Source organism: Quercus robur, chromosome 2 (genome assembly GCF_932294415.1).
Source record: "Quercus robur chromosome 2, dhQueRobu3.1, whole genome shotgun sequence".
NCBI lineage: Eukaryota > Viridiplantae > Streptophyta > Magnoliopsida > Fagales > Fagaceae > Quercus > Quercus robur.
The window spans coordinates 70,374,588-70,390,071 of NC_065535.1; the positions used below are offsets into that span (position 1 = coordinate 70,374,588).

The 15,484-nt window shown below is 32.5% G+C and overlaps 1 protein-coding gene across 1 annotated transcript; it reads left to right on the plus strand.

Annotated features, from left to right (window-relative positions):
• Positions 1–1,240: 1,240 nt before the first annotated feature.
• On the plus strand, positions 1,241–3,128 carry LOC126714797 (F-box/LRR-repeat protein 3). Its single transcript, XM_050415116.1, has one exon. The coding sequence runs from the start codon at positions 1,446–1,448 to the stop codon at positions 2,880–2,882; it is 1,437 nt and encodes a 478-aa protein (XP_050271073.1). The 5' UTR covers positions 1,241–1,445; the 3' UTR covers positions 2,883–3,128.
• The last annotated feature ends 12,356 nt before the right edge of the window (positions 3,129–15,484 follow it).

Below are 15,484 nucleotides of genomic sequence, written 5' to 3' on the forward strand. Positions count from 1 at the left end.
ATGTTCTCGCTTTGTCCTCATGATTTCAACTTTGCACAAATATTCCCTATGTTGATGAGGCGAAAATGGTTTTGTTTACCTCTACCATCTTGCTTCTATGAGGGGTTTTTTTTGGGTACATATCCTAGACTCCTAGTATCCATCAATAATATCTCATTAAGTATGACAAAAAACTCCATTTAGCCTTATCTTAACCTACCTTGCTTTCATCTTGTGCATATTTTCTTTGCCTTGATAAGTGGATGGGATGGGGATATAAATCTATGATCCAACCTCGTCCCATTTTGTTGCCATCTCTACTTATGTGCAAGAGGGAGTGTATGAGATGAATTAAATAAAAAAAAAAGATACTTATTTTGATTTTAGAGGATAAACGTTTTTTTATTATGTTAAAGATAAAAATATAAGAGATATAATGATAAAAGAATACAAATCTTCTATACTACTTTTAGCTTATAGTGTGATTGAATGAGTATATTTCCATTGACAAATTTTGTTTTAAAAGTGGTCATTTTTTTTTTTTTTAAAGAAAGTGTATAAAAAAATTGTATATATATAAAATAAAATAAAAAGAATGTAAAATTTATAATAAAAAATTATACTTCGGTTGGAATAAACTGTTTTCAAAAAAAAAAAAAAAAAAAAACTTGTCATTTTAAGACAAACCAACCCTAAATAATAAAAGAGAAAATTTGAGTTAAAATTTTCTATTTATATCATCTCTATCTTAAAAGGATAAAAAACAGAACTGTGACACAATCTCCAGCTCTTTTCATCTCGGATGATACTCAGAAAATGCGGCGGGAATTGTTCTCATTGAAATTGTCTAAAATTGAATGCAAAGAATCATCAATTCATAGGCAATATAGCTAATTATGATTAATATGAAATGTCCTTTTCCTCCACAATTACCATATGTGTTATTTTAATTTCCATTTTTTGTTTACACAGTGAGATAAGAAAAGCTGGCTTCGATACAGTTGCAGCAGTTGGATGATGCATTTTCTTAAAAGAAATTTAGCAATATCCAAGCGTCAAAAGTGGCGTTTTTTGGGGTCAAAATTCTAATTTAACTATAATTATATACTAATGCTCTAAAAGAAGCCATTTTCTAAAAGGTATTTATTATCTAAGCATTGGCCATGTTTTACTTTACTTCATCCAAATAGGAACGTGCATCACACGTACTCCAAGCAGCGTTTAAGCAAACTTTCCTCATGTCATTGTCAAACACCTCCATTTTTTCTCTTCACCTACTCAAACATGAAATGAAAACATCTTACAAGTTTCAACTCCCATTCTCTCTCTCTCTACAAACCAAGAAAACAAAGATATGTTCCTCAAACAAAGCATTGACAAAGAGCATCATCAACAACAAAAACAAGAGTAAGAGAAACAGACAAAGAGTATAGAAGAGAAGAAGAAGAAAGAGCATTCGATTAAGGATGGACCGCATGCTTTGTGATGAGCTCCTTGAAGAAATCTTTCAAAGACTTCCACCAATACCTTCTTCATCTCTTTCAGTCTCTTTGGTCTCCAAGCGCTGGCTCCACCTTTACAGAACTTCCAAAACCTTTCTCTCTCTGCGCCTTAGTCCTCATAATTCAACTATTCCTTCCTTGGCCTCTTTCCTCTCTCACTACCCTTCTCTTCTCTCGCTCTCTCTCCTTCTCTCCTCTGACCCCACCATCACTATACCCTCAGCCACCACTTTCTCAGAACATCTCCTCCTTATAGTCTCTACCTTTTGTTTCAAGCTTCAAACTTTAAGGTTCATGGCTGGTCCAGTCTCTGTGTCCTCTCTGAATTCTCTCTCTTTAAACTGTACCCACCTCACCTCTCTATGTATTAATCTCTTTAGGCCTATTTTTTTCATGTGGGTTGTAAAGTTTCCAGTTTTAAAAGAGCTATCAATCTTTGTCTCCTCTGGGGATGGTGTTGAACAAGCAACTGAGTTTGAAAGGGAAAATGGGTTGTGGGGGAATGAGGATTTTGATGCAGAATTGGGCTTGGAGAGTCTTTGTTTATCGGGAATCAGAGCAGATGATTGGGGTTTGGGTTGGCTATGGAGGAGCTGCAAAAAGCTGAAGAAATTGCAGCTAAAGAGTTGTGAAGGTGTTGGTGATGGAGGGTCTTTTTTGTCTTTTGTTAGGTGCTTACAGGGTCTTGAAGAAGTGGAGCTCAGGACTTGTAGGAGTATAGTTGATGGGGTGCTGTTAAAATTGGCTGAGAATTGTAACTCTTTGAGTTCTCTATTGGTTTATGATGGTGGTAGCAGAGAGGGTTTGCTTAGGTTCATTAGGCAATGCAATTGTAACTTGCAAAAACTTGATCTTCGATTACCTTTGGACCTTCATAACGATCACCTCACAGCTGTTGCTCTGAATTTCCGGGGTCTTTCCAGTATTAGGCTTCAAAGTTGTTGCCTTGTCACTGGTGAAGGCCTAAAGGCTCTTGGAATTGCCATGAGTTCTGGGCTTGAAGAATTGGCATTAATAAATTGCGATGTTGTGGAACGAGAACAAGGGTTGCTTGCCACATTGGGCCAGAATTTGAGGCAATTGAGGAAATTGGACTTATCTTATAATGAAATGTTACTTGATAAGGAGTTAATTTCGATGCTGGTTTCGTGTAATTGTCTGGTTGATTTAAGATTGAGAGGGTGTAAAGGGCTTACCAAAGCAGCCCTTGTCTCAATGTTTAAGAGCTGCAAGCGTTTAGAGAATGTTGATATTATGCATTGTCGTGGAATCGAGGCTGAGGCAGTTGAGTTGCTTGTTCTGAATTCTCCACAGTTGAGACAGGTGCAGGTTGAGGAAAGCAAACTTTCGGATGTTGCGAGGACATGGGCATCAAATAAGCTTATTGAGGTTGTTGTTTAATTTGTGAATTGGCTGATTTAGAGTAGCTGTTTAAGTTAATAAAAGTTCCAAGTGAAACAGGTACATATCACACATTGTCCGGAGTATGTTTGTAATTTTCTGTTGCTTATGTTGCACAATGCAAAAAGCAAGTTGGCTCATTGAATAATTATGTAAATACAAATGTTTCGTATATTAATAATTTATATTGCATAATGTATTAGTTAAATTTGAGATTATGAAATATGCTATGTTATTTCTTCTTTAGCACGCCAGCACTTTGAAAACTATTTGTTCCTTCATGCTACTCGTGCATCTTTCCTTGGGTTGGTTATGAATGTTTCTGTTTCCTTTAAAAAATATAAAAAATAAATCATCCACAGAGTTTTTGTCTGAGCAGATAGTTGGTAAATGCTTGAGGTTCAAAACAAAATCTTTTCATTCTATGGATGATTGGCAGACTGTGGCCTACTCTTTTGAATAGTCTAGGGGTGCTGAAACTTTATAAGAAATAGAATTTGGAGATTTATATACAATTAATAATTTCTCTGGGGTGATTACTATGACATCTGGATGCAGTTTTGTGAAATACACCGTGGAACTATGGATAAGTCTAGCATTTTGATTGAAACATTACATAGTTTGATGGGGTTTGAAATATCTGGTAGAAGAAGTAAAGGTGAAAGGGGAAAAAAATATGGATACGGTGGTTTGGAAGTGGCTGAAAGGGAAGAAAAGAAGAAAAATAAAAGGTAAGAAGAAACAACAAAATCAAATAATTTACTTCCTGGGGGTTTGGCAGAACATGCTACCTGTTTATGTCTTTGAGCAGAAAAATATAGGTTCATGGTTCTATAGGCTAAGGTATAGATAGGCAGTGGATGATTAGACTCAAGAATAGTTTGAGTGTATAAGCTAGCAAAAAAATGTGCTTTTGATATACAATAATGATTTTGGAAGTCCATTAGGTTCTGTATATATTCACGATTTGAAACCATAGTAGCTTTTTATAAGTGCACTAATTCACAATTTCATTTTTAGGCACAGAATAAGGAATAATAATAACTGTAAACAACCTATATCCAGGAAAAATAAGAAGAAGAAGAAAAAGATGACTACTGTAAATGACATGACACTATGTTTACCTTTACATTTGTTAACTACCAAGTCTTTATCATGAAATGGACTCTCCATTTTCAAGCAAATGGAGAGGATCTTTGTCCACCATGTTAAGCAATTGGAAGGGGGAGGGGAAGAAGGTTTTAGCTTGAAACAATATATGAAATAATATGATTTTTCTGGAAGCAATTACTTGGTAGAATGGCAAAGCCCTATAGCTTTCTTACCCTCAGGAAGAGGGACCAGATCCCAGGTCTGTGTCCCTCTTCCTGAGGGTAAGAAAGCTTAAACCATTCCAAACTTAGCAAAGAGTATTAGTTGGCCAAGCCAAATGTTTTTGTCCCTATTGCTTTTATTTTACTAAAGGCCACCTCTTCACTGAAATGGTGGAATCGAAACTTGGTTATCCTTCATCGGAGAACTAGATAATGTTACTGAACTACAAAACTTGTCACTCTTCTTATAAATTTATACGCCTTAGATTAAAACATGATATTTACCAATCATTTAACATGATATTTACCAAACATAAATGATGCAGTTAAAAAGTTGTCACTCTTCTCATCACCCAAGTCTTTGATATCTTTTTCTCCTTCGAAATTTCACATCTTAATGCTAAAAAGTTTCTTTGATGCCCTCTCCCTTTCAATTATTTATGGTGCACATCTAATACCTAATTTATTTATTTTATAAACTAGCTGCACCTCTAAAACATCTCTGGTTCACAACCAAGCTGGTAGCATCGTCCTTTTTGGTTGCTTATGAGATGTCAATTTTACCCTTTTCCTTTTAGGTTTTAGATTCCTTCAAACTCTGTCTTTTGTTTTTGTGTTCATATAAAATGAAAGGTTGTCCATCCTCGTCAATTTTCATGTGGTTATAGTTCCCATCGAACTTTCATAGCTAAGGTAGGTCCAACTAATGTCCTACTACTTAAAATTATTATGGTTTTTTTTATTATTTTTTATTATTATTATTAAAGGAAGAAGAAGATAGCCAAAAACTACCATCTTAATTGGGCTTAAATTAGTTTTTGGTTGATTTGTTGACAGTGTGTAAAAATATAGTAAAAAAAAAAAAAAAAAAGGTGAGACTTTAGAAAACTGTACAAGAATAAATAAGCTAAAAATCCAAATGACAGCTATGAGTTGGGTGGGAATTCTAGACAAGAATTTTTTATTTTTGTCTTTGTTATAAATAAATAGAGGAAAAGGGGATTCGAATCACTTTTTTGTTTTTTTTGGGTCTTTGTGATAGATAAACAGAGGAAAGGAGAGAAATAGGCTTTGAATCACTGGTATTAGATGCAGCGTTAGGTAACACCTAAGCCCAACAACACACAGCCCATGTTCTTTCTGTAATGCTTGGGATGCGTTATTGGACGTAGGCTTGTTTTTCTTATGCTACTTCGTCTGTCCCTAATTGGGCCCAGCTTCAGGCTTATTAACTGAGGCCTTAAGCAGTGTCCAACTAACCTTTTGCTTCACAAAATAACTTTGGCCCAAGCCTGCCACATTGTTTGGATCCTAAACTGTCCTTCAACTTGCTACTTGCTAGTTTAAATATGGTATGGCCTATGGACCTGAAAAATAAGAGAAAATTTGTATAAACATTCCTTGAACTTATTGTCAAAATCAAACCTGATTTCTTGATGGTTGATGCTCTTATTTGAATTTTTAATCCCTTATTAAGGTTGGGAAATTTATCAAAATTAGTCCATTTGTTAGATTTGTGGACCCAAAAAAGAAAAATGCTAACACTGACTGGTGAGAGCCTTAATAATGTCTAGGATGTGACAGAATTTTCATTCATATTCGTCTTTTTTTTTTTTTGTGAGGTATTAGAAATTGAGCAATAATGATTTAGAAGATCAAGGTTTCCATGCTAACGATATTCTAAAGCATTGTTGGATCGAAATATTTTAATAACTTCGGAAAACTGAGTCTCAATCATTTTGGCAAAATCACAAAATAATATCCGAACGATTTTTCATTAAATAAATCCATGTGTGGCTAAGAAAATCATCCTCAGAGATAACAAAAACCATGACCCCCTATTGTTGTGATAGGAGAGGGCCCAACAATAATTATCTATACAAGCTTTTATTTCATTCATCTTTTTACATCTTCTCTTTTTTTGAGAATTTTTTACATCTTCTCTTGAACTTAAACCTTTTGGGTTTTCACATCTAATTAATTTATATTAATTCTTTTAGGAACCAATCAAAATTAATTAGCCATAATCACATGGATTAAGCCATAATTTAAAAAAAATACATCTTAATCATTAAAACTTGATGTGATTTGATTTTTCAATTTGGTGGTCCTAATTTCCCATTTAGCATTTTGTTTTGATTTATATGAGGTCTGATATATTTTAGAATTATGTTCTTGCTCATCTAACAATTCAAATGGCGTTTTAACCTTTCCTGGTTAAAATTATAGTTTTACACTTGATTTGTGTATCTACTCCCAATTGCAAAATGGGATGTCTACAATTATTAATTGTTAATAAAACCATTAGTATGAATGAGAGATGTCAAGCATGCATGGAATTTAGATACAATTGAATGATTACACAAACTATAGAGGTCTTATGGTTCATTTAGATAACAAGAATTGAGTCATGTAAATTTGGATTTGAGGGCCTAAATCTAAATATTTTGTTTGGATAGTTTAAAAGGATGAGGATTTAAATTGAGACAAATCCACTCAGAATTTTAAAACCTAAAATGCTATGATTTCAAATAACATAGGACTTTGGTTGTTTTAATCATTTCAGTCATTTCAACCAACCCCCAAAATGACCACATTCCCGAAACTATAGAGGTCTTATGGTCATTTTGGACATTTCAAGAATTTGGATACCCTCAAAATATTTCAAATGAAGGAAATACTCCTAAACTTCCAAAATGCCTAAAACACCCTTAAACATATGCATTGAAATTGTAAGATGTTCTAGAAATATAACCCAAAACTAAAATAGCAGTGATCATAATAACCAAATTTGTCAACATAACAATCATTGATAGTAAAATATCATATCATTCTCACTAACAAACTTAAATTAAACCATTAGAATTATTTAATATCTAAGATTTCTCAATGGAAAATTTGAATTTTCTAACTAGCAAAAGTTAGAATAATAAAAACAAGGATATGCAATAGATATTATATGATTAATTAATAAACATGATCCCACGGTAATAAGAGAATTCTAAGCAATATGATGCTTCGGTCATTATTGGGTTTGTATCTTTCAGAGTTCTTGTGTTGCTTTAGGGATCTTGGATTTTTTTTTTTTTGGCTTGAATTTTAAAATTTTAGGAGCAATTCTCAAAGTTTCGAGCTATATTATGGTCTCTTTGGAAATTTTCAAGTATATTTTATCATTTCAAATGTTTTTTTTTTTTTTTTAATTAATTTGGTGGTATTAGGAATATTTCAATCATATTGAATGTTTTAAGGGTGTTGATTTTGGAGTATGCTAATAATGCTACGACCACAAGTTTTGCTTAGCGATATACATAGGGTGTATGGGTTGGGTTGGGCCGCGTTGAATAGTTTTTCCAACCAAACCTACCATGGTGTGTTAAAAAAAAAAAAACCAACCCAACCCGTCATAGGGGTCCAACCCAACCCAACCCACGTGGATCAAGTTGGGTCAAGTTAGACCCATGGGTTAGACAATTTTAAAAAAAAAAATTTATTACTATTTTTATTATTATTAAATTGAGCATTAGAACAAGACAACCACAAATAAAACAAAATTATAGTCAAATAATCATTAGCATAATACTGAACAAACACAAACTATATGAGAACAACTTAGGATTTAGGTTTTATTTAGGAAAAGTGACAAAAAAGTAAATAACAATATTACATAATATATATTTTTAAAATTTAAATATATATTAAATATAAGTAAGTCGGATTGAGTTAGATGGATTTGTAAATCTTATGACCCAAACCCAACCCAATCTACTGTATAATAAATAAAAAAAATTTTAAAAAAAAATCATAACCCGACCCCACCAACTTTTAAAAATTGACACAACCTAACAAGTTGGGTTGGATCGAATCAGTTTTGACGAATTGGCGAGTTCATTGCACACCATGTGCATAAGAGAGATGCAATTTTTTTTATATAAAAAGATTTTTTTTTTTTTAATTCTTTTTTTAATCTACATAAAAACTAGTGAGGATGTTCATAAAGGATTTAGAAGCTATAGACCAGTGGCCAAATGTCTAGACTATGATAGCACTCTTGGGATCGACTGAGCAGAAGAGAAAGCATTTGGTTATTGAGCATGCATGGACCAAGTAGAAGAAAGCATTTGCTCATGACCATTAATAAATCTTTAGAATCATGCACCAATGCTTCTGCTTTCCACTTTTGCCGTCCTTTTCCCTTACACATGCCTAATTTATTTTTGTACCGCGAATGAAAAGGACAATCGAGGAAATATATAGTAGTTGCATAATTTTCATCAATGCTTCTAATTTGTTTCTCTTGCAAGTTAACATTGTACCAGGCTAGCAGCCTTCAGCAACAACCCAAAAAAAATATATATTATATTTTTTTCCACGACTTGCTAAGTTGATAATTTGTGAGCGATTAGCCATCAGTTTTATACATACTCACTATTAATATCACTCTTTTATGCATTAATCATATTACATCATCTCAATAATTGTGAAAATTTTTGTATCATTATACTTGTTTGGATAACTCATGAATCGACCTAGCTTGCTTTATTGGCAACTTCAAAAAAAAAAAAAAGAAGAAGAAATAATTGATTGCAAGCCGCTAATGAAGCTTTTTGGTGCTAAGCTGGTCCTTAAAAGAAAGAGATTTCGAAGAAATAAATCTGCAATTCCATAAGAGAAAAAAGAAGATTAAGGTCAAAGAAACAAATCAAAAAGTCAATCAAATGAACGCCTTGGATAAGACTTTTTTTTTTTTGATGAGATTGATAAGACTAGAATCTTCTGTCTCTGTGTTTAACCCATCACACGACACGGGTACCATTTCAACGGTCTTGTAATTCAATATTCAACACCGTGCATGTGGATTCATTTGTATCCATGAAAAAAAAAAAGGTACGTCAACGGTCATGTTTCAATATTCAACACCATGCATGTTGATTCATTTGTAAAAATTAAAAAAAAAAAAAAAAAAAAAGAGGACTTGAATCTCAATATTTACCCTTTACACCCTACAAACACTTATACTTATGAAGTGACTGCACAGTGTTAAAGATATAAAAATTTCTCATTTGTATTTACTCAAGTAATAAAGCATAATGGTTAAAAAAAAAAATTAATAAAGTATAATAAATTGTGATTGACCTATTTAGTAATCACAATAAACCATTTCGCACTTATAAAAAATTATGACATTTTATATATAATAAAATTTGAATCTATCACTTCCTCGCATAACAATTTAATTTTATTGTCAATAGACTCATTACTAATATATTTTATATGTTTTATGAATAGAGCTAATTGAAACTCATAAGTTGATAAAGAAAAATTTAGTAAGTTATTAGCAAATTTTCTGTATTATTGAAACAATTGATGGTTAGTGATCAATATATAATTTTTTTTAATTATGAGTAATAGTTTTTTAAATTTTAAAAAAAATTACACACAAAGCATTACACCTTTATTAATTTTTTTTTTAACTTCAAAAAAATTTAATTTTTGGAAGACAAAGTAGCATACGCAACATTATTAAAAAAATGTGTCATGAAAAGAAATAGCAGATTGCTGATATGTCTGAAAGGCTAGCAGCCAAAAAAAACCAAAAAGGAGAGATAATCAGATAAATATAAGCCGCCATAGCCCGCTTTTCGCGGGCTACAATAAATATTATTTTGGCGCGAAAATTAGTCCCCCACTAAAATCCAGAAAATCCTTACTATTTCGGCCTACCCTAGGGTTTTATATTTCTTCGAATTCCCGCCAAAATTTCCGGGCAGTTCGGGCAGGCCCCAAAAGTGGTGGGCTGGGATTGGGTTACGAGGGTCAGGGCCTAAAATTAAAACCGCGTGGACTAAAGTCAGCTTAGAGGACCAAAGAAAAAGTCACCAAAGACGATGATTGATTGGTTTATGAAACCATGAATGTATCGAAAATGTTTTCTAGATAATTCTAAACCTGTATAAAAATTTACAATTTTTGCTACAATTATCTCACGTTGCATATTGTGATTAGCTTCGTGTCACTTATACATAAATTTATCCTTTTTTTTCTTTACCACTTATAGTATGTGACATTAAAAGTTGTGGCAAAAATTGTGATTTATTACTTGGTTTTAGAATTTTTGATGTTTTAACGTGTAGACCGTGAGGAAAGTGTGTTTTTTTGTTCATTTTTCAACGTTATTATTCCAAAAAACTTTGAGAATCTTTGTGTCTTCTTAGGATTCCTTTTGAGGCCCATGTGTACATGTCCTAAAAATCCCATTTCTTTCATGCATTGGATTCCCTTTTTCTCTTTTTGCCTAATTTCTCAAGTAACCTTCCTTCTCCCAATCCCAAGTTCCCAACCCCCTCAATTATCTCTCTCTCTCCTAACTTTTCTCTCATTGGTCTCTCTCTTGTGTGTGTTCTGTTTGTTTATACTTTATTTATAATTTTATATGGTGCATGTATAGTCCAAGGAGAAGCACCAAATATAATATGGTGCTTGGTATTTCACTGACTTCCATGTATTCTTTTGATTGAGGGGAAAATACTATTTTCTTAGCATGGCAAGAATTATTGGTTCATGTGAATAATGCTCTACTTTATTTACATGGTGAGAGATTTGCACCATGGGGTTTCACCATGTGAGTGAAATTGGTGTGAAAACAGTATTGTTTTAAGCATGAAATTATGAATTTTCCATTAGTTAAAGCTCAGATAGATGTTTGCATTTCCCTAGTTCATGTATCCAACAGTAGTCTCTCTCTTTCTCTGTGTGTGTATAAATCAAAGACCATGTGTATTTTGTTGTGAAAGATTGATAACTAGGTAAGCGAACCACTCCTTGGTTGGCTCAAAGTGACTGCAGATCGACTTGCCAATTAATAATCACAGGGTGCATGGAAAAATGTTTGCTTCATATTTGTTAGAAAACTGTTAAACTTATTATTACTGTAAAAGTTTTACAAACGAACGTGACAACAAATTTAATTAGTGTCACTATGACAACATAATAAATAATTTTAAATTAATATTTTGTTTTGATTTAAAAAGTTTTCACATCAATTTGAAATGTTCATGTAATAAAACTTATAATATTGTCGCGTCGCTATTTTTGTTAAACAATGGTGAGGTACAAAAAAAAAACTATTTCATCATCTGTACCCCAAGCTTAGATTAAAAATTGCTTGGTACTGGAATGATGCTCAGCACTGTATTAAGAAATTCAAAAACATTTAGCAAAAAAAAAAAAAAAGGATCGAAGTAAGACATTAATAAATTATTACGTGTGCGTTGGATTAGGAGTTAGAGCCCTACCAATTAGTAATCACTAATCACATGCTTAGACAACAATAATGCCTTGCTTTTGCTAAAATAATTTCCACATGGAACCCTGAATATCTTTGAAATTGTTATTTTAACCTGTAAATTGACTATCCAATATCCATGGTATTATGGGGTCTAAATACATCAATTCTTTTGCAGAGTAGGACATTGCATGGGTCAAACTGTCCCCATGTTTGACTATGATGAGAAATTAATGGTCAACCACACCATTACAGTAACATGTTACACATGCAATGTGTTGGATCTGGTTTATATACTTTGGCAATTTGGTTTAAATTCAATTGAACCATTCAAGTGAAATGTAACTTTGCTTTTGTCTTCATCGAATTAGATTTATCTTGTTTTGGGTCCCCTCCGACTAAAAAATCAATATGTTAGCGATAAGTACTAGTTTAGAGCCATCCAAAGACGACAAGCAGAAGTCATTCACCATGATTTAGTTTAGTGAAAAAAAAAAAGTTCATCATTAATCAACACTTCATTAAAAAAAAAAAAAAAAGGTGTCAATCACATATTCACAATTGAAAAAATTGCCTGTTTTGGTGTTTTTATCCGGTACAATATGAGTTGAATTTTGCTTTCACATTAACTATGAAATTTCACATTCTGTCGGTTTTACTCAAAAAAAAAAAAAAAAAAAAAAAAAAAAACACTAAGAAATTTCACATTACCTAACAAACTGTAAAATATGTGCCAATTGCTATTTTACTTACATGATCATGTAAGAAAAATAGCAATTGGCACATATTTTACAGTTCAGTTGTCTAAACTTGGCAATTAAGACAAGGTTTTGCTACTAGTTAAAGGATGGCCATGTCGGTGATCAATATATCCTTGCCAAACAATATGAATTTCTTCCTATTTTTCCACATTGGGCAAAACTTAAAAGTCAACTTTCCAGTTAAATTTAACCATATGAATTTCTTACCTTTTGCCTACTATGATTTTTCAAAAATTCTGCAAAAATGAGAGTTTTGTGCATTGAGCACAACTTTTTAATTGCATTGCTCAACATTGGTATAAACAGTGTTATCTTCTTCTAATGACAACTAAATCTAACCATATAACATTTAAAGAATTGTAGCTAGTTTTATCTTTTTTCATTATATTACTCTCCAATAAGAATTGAAATACAGTATATTATAATGATTTATTATAACTCTCAAGATAGTTTAGACATGTTTCTCAACAAAAAAAGAAGAAGATATTTTAGACATTAAATAAAATCATAGTGCAATATCTTCAGTAACTAGTAACTACTCATTTTGCCAAAAACTTTGTAATTCAAATATTACCGTTGAAAACATCAGAGTTTAAATACCCCCGCTTCCAATTGCCTACGTATAAAAAAATATATGTACTAGTTTCAAGATGGACTTGGATCTCATCACTCCTCTCATTGGTCTAATATTTAACAACCACCAAAAAATAGTTTGTTACTGCTTATTGACAGTCTAAGACTAATCATAACAGAGCTATTGAAGATTCTCAACAAGCCGGAATTCATGGGAAAGGCACTAAGTTTGAAGATGTGGATAATGACTTGAATTTGACACGGTTTGGTGAATAGTTTTGCAAAATGCAAACTGTAGAATCAGAATAATTAAGTGAGGCGTGCTAGAGAGAATGCTTGTTTACAAAGTTCTTTTTCAATGTAGTATCACCCAATTAAGTTTATCTTCATTCAAAATCTTCTTCCTTAGCAAAATCAGCTGCTTCCCCGAAGGAAACAAGGGCAAAGTCAAAAATATTCTACTAAAGAAATGTTCATATATACTACTATAAGAAAACAAAAAACCAGTCCATTTTATGTGGTCTCCAACTACGCCATTATAGTGACACTGTTGCTCATCTTATCTAAAATGACCACAATCTGACAAAGTAAAGACCTTAAAATTTTACAACTTTACTGTATGCTTTCTTTTAAAGGGACATAATCCCAAGAAAGTATTGTTAAATATGCAAAGAGAACCTGAGAAGAGGTTGTTTCCATATAATCAATCACCTTTAGGCAAATCCCTTGATCATGCAGAACACATCTTGCCTACTCCATTATAAACAAACTGGCATTTTGTGTATGATAAACATGCCTAAAATCTTATCCAAATGAGTAATGTTTATCGATAAAAAATTAAAAAATTCACTACTTTTTTCAAAATTTATTAATGCTATTAGTTGTGATTGCTACAATGATATTAAACGGATAAAATCTAAAGCTTCAAACAGTGCAATGTGCGGTATTTTGTAACTTTTAAAGTGCATACGTGGCTGGTTTTTAAGTGGGTAGTTTTCTTTACATGGCAACACAACCTTAATTGCAAGAAAAAACTTTTGCTATTATATATAGTATTAGATTAATTCATTATGAAAAAATTGCAAAATTTTTTGTCAACAAACTTACAATATCCACAAAACATCTATTTGCCATATCAAACATTGAATCCACAAAAACGTCGTTGCTCTCCTAGTGTCATATACTTGAAGCATTTAATGAGGAATTCTTTTGAATACAATTTTTATGCCACAAGTTCACAACTTATGAGCCAACCATGATACATGTGGCTATAAGTGATGGAAAAAAAGAGACGGTTCTAAATGAAACTAAGAATTTACTAAATATAGTTGCATATGTCATTAAGTTGTATTAAAAGTTGTGACGAATGGTGTCAAAAAAGAACTAACATTTAATTTGAAGGTTGCACCAAACAATCCCTCAACACCACCTAGGATGCTAATCTATCACATTATTTGTGTCATTTTTTATAGTCAGAGAAGCATTGCGAGGAACTTGGCTTTGCTTAGAGTTCCAGGTGAGGTGGGGCATGTAGGTGGGACATAGAAGAAGATTAAAGAGAGGTTGGCAGAGCATAAAAAAGGTACTTGGACTCTTAACTCTCTAAGTAAATGACTTAAGCTCTTTGTCATAGTCAATCAATTGTGAAGCATCCGTGCAGCATCTCAGCCGTGGAAAAGATTTACTTTACATGTGTTGGGCAACTTTTGGCTACTTATAGCTAGGTATTGACTCGTATATGGAGTCCTATATCCTATGTACACACCACACGTGTGTATTTACTATTTATGTGTAGATAGAGAGCTGAAGAGTAGAAAAACATATTATAGTGTGTTTACCAACAATAATTTCTTTTAGTAATTTAGTTTATTTCTGAGTGCACTATGCCACAATTAACTTTTTTTGGTAAATAAGAAGCTTTCAATAAAAAGCTGACGAAGTAATAGCGAGAGGCTGAGGGCAACGGAATGGGAGCAAAAGATGAAATCAAAACTCAGACCAATTTACCTCAAAAATGTTGCCTTTGATAATGATTGATACACAGAGAGGGGTAGCAAGAGAGAGAGAGTTGATGACTGGAAACAAACTAATGAGCAAAGACTCTTGCTGAATGATAAGTGGAGCAGAGAGGTACACTGACAAAACTCTCTTTCAGCTTTACAAATTTTCAAATCTATGTAAAATTTCTATCAATGAGAGGGAAAAAGAAATCGAAGAGTGCAAAAAATGAGTAAAATCTCTGGTCATTTTGTGTCAGTCATGTTAACCATAACAAGCATCAGATAATGAATAGTGACATATGAGCAAAAAACAATGCAATTAAATTCATTCCACTCAAACACAAGCACAAAGCAGAACTAAAAACAACTTTCCCATCAAAAAAAAAAAAAAAAAACAAATTTGGCAACCGAAAGTATCCACTAAAAAGCAATAAACTTGAAAAACGATAAACTAGAATACCCATTTGATAAAATATCATATATTTGTACATACACTTCTCTCCAGTCTCCACCAACCATCAACAGAGAATAGAGATTAATATTAAAAATAAAGAAAAACCCAAATAGAGAAAAGTAAAAAAAGAAAAAATCACAACAAAACCCCTAAACCTTAACTCTAATTTTTTGGCCAACTACTACTCTCAACTCTAATTTTTCTCTTCCTGAAAGC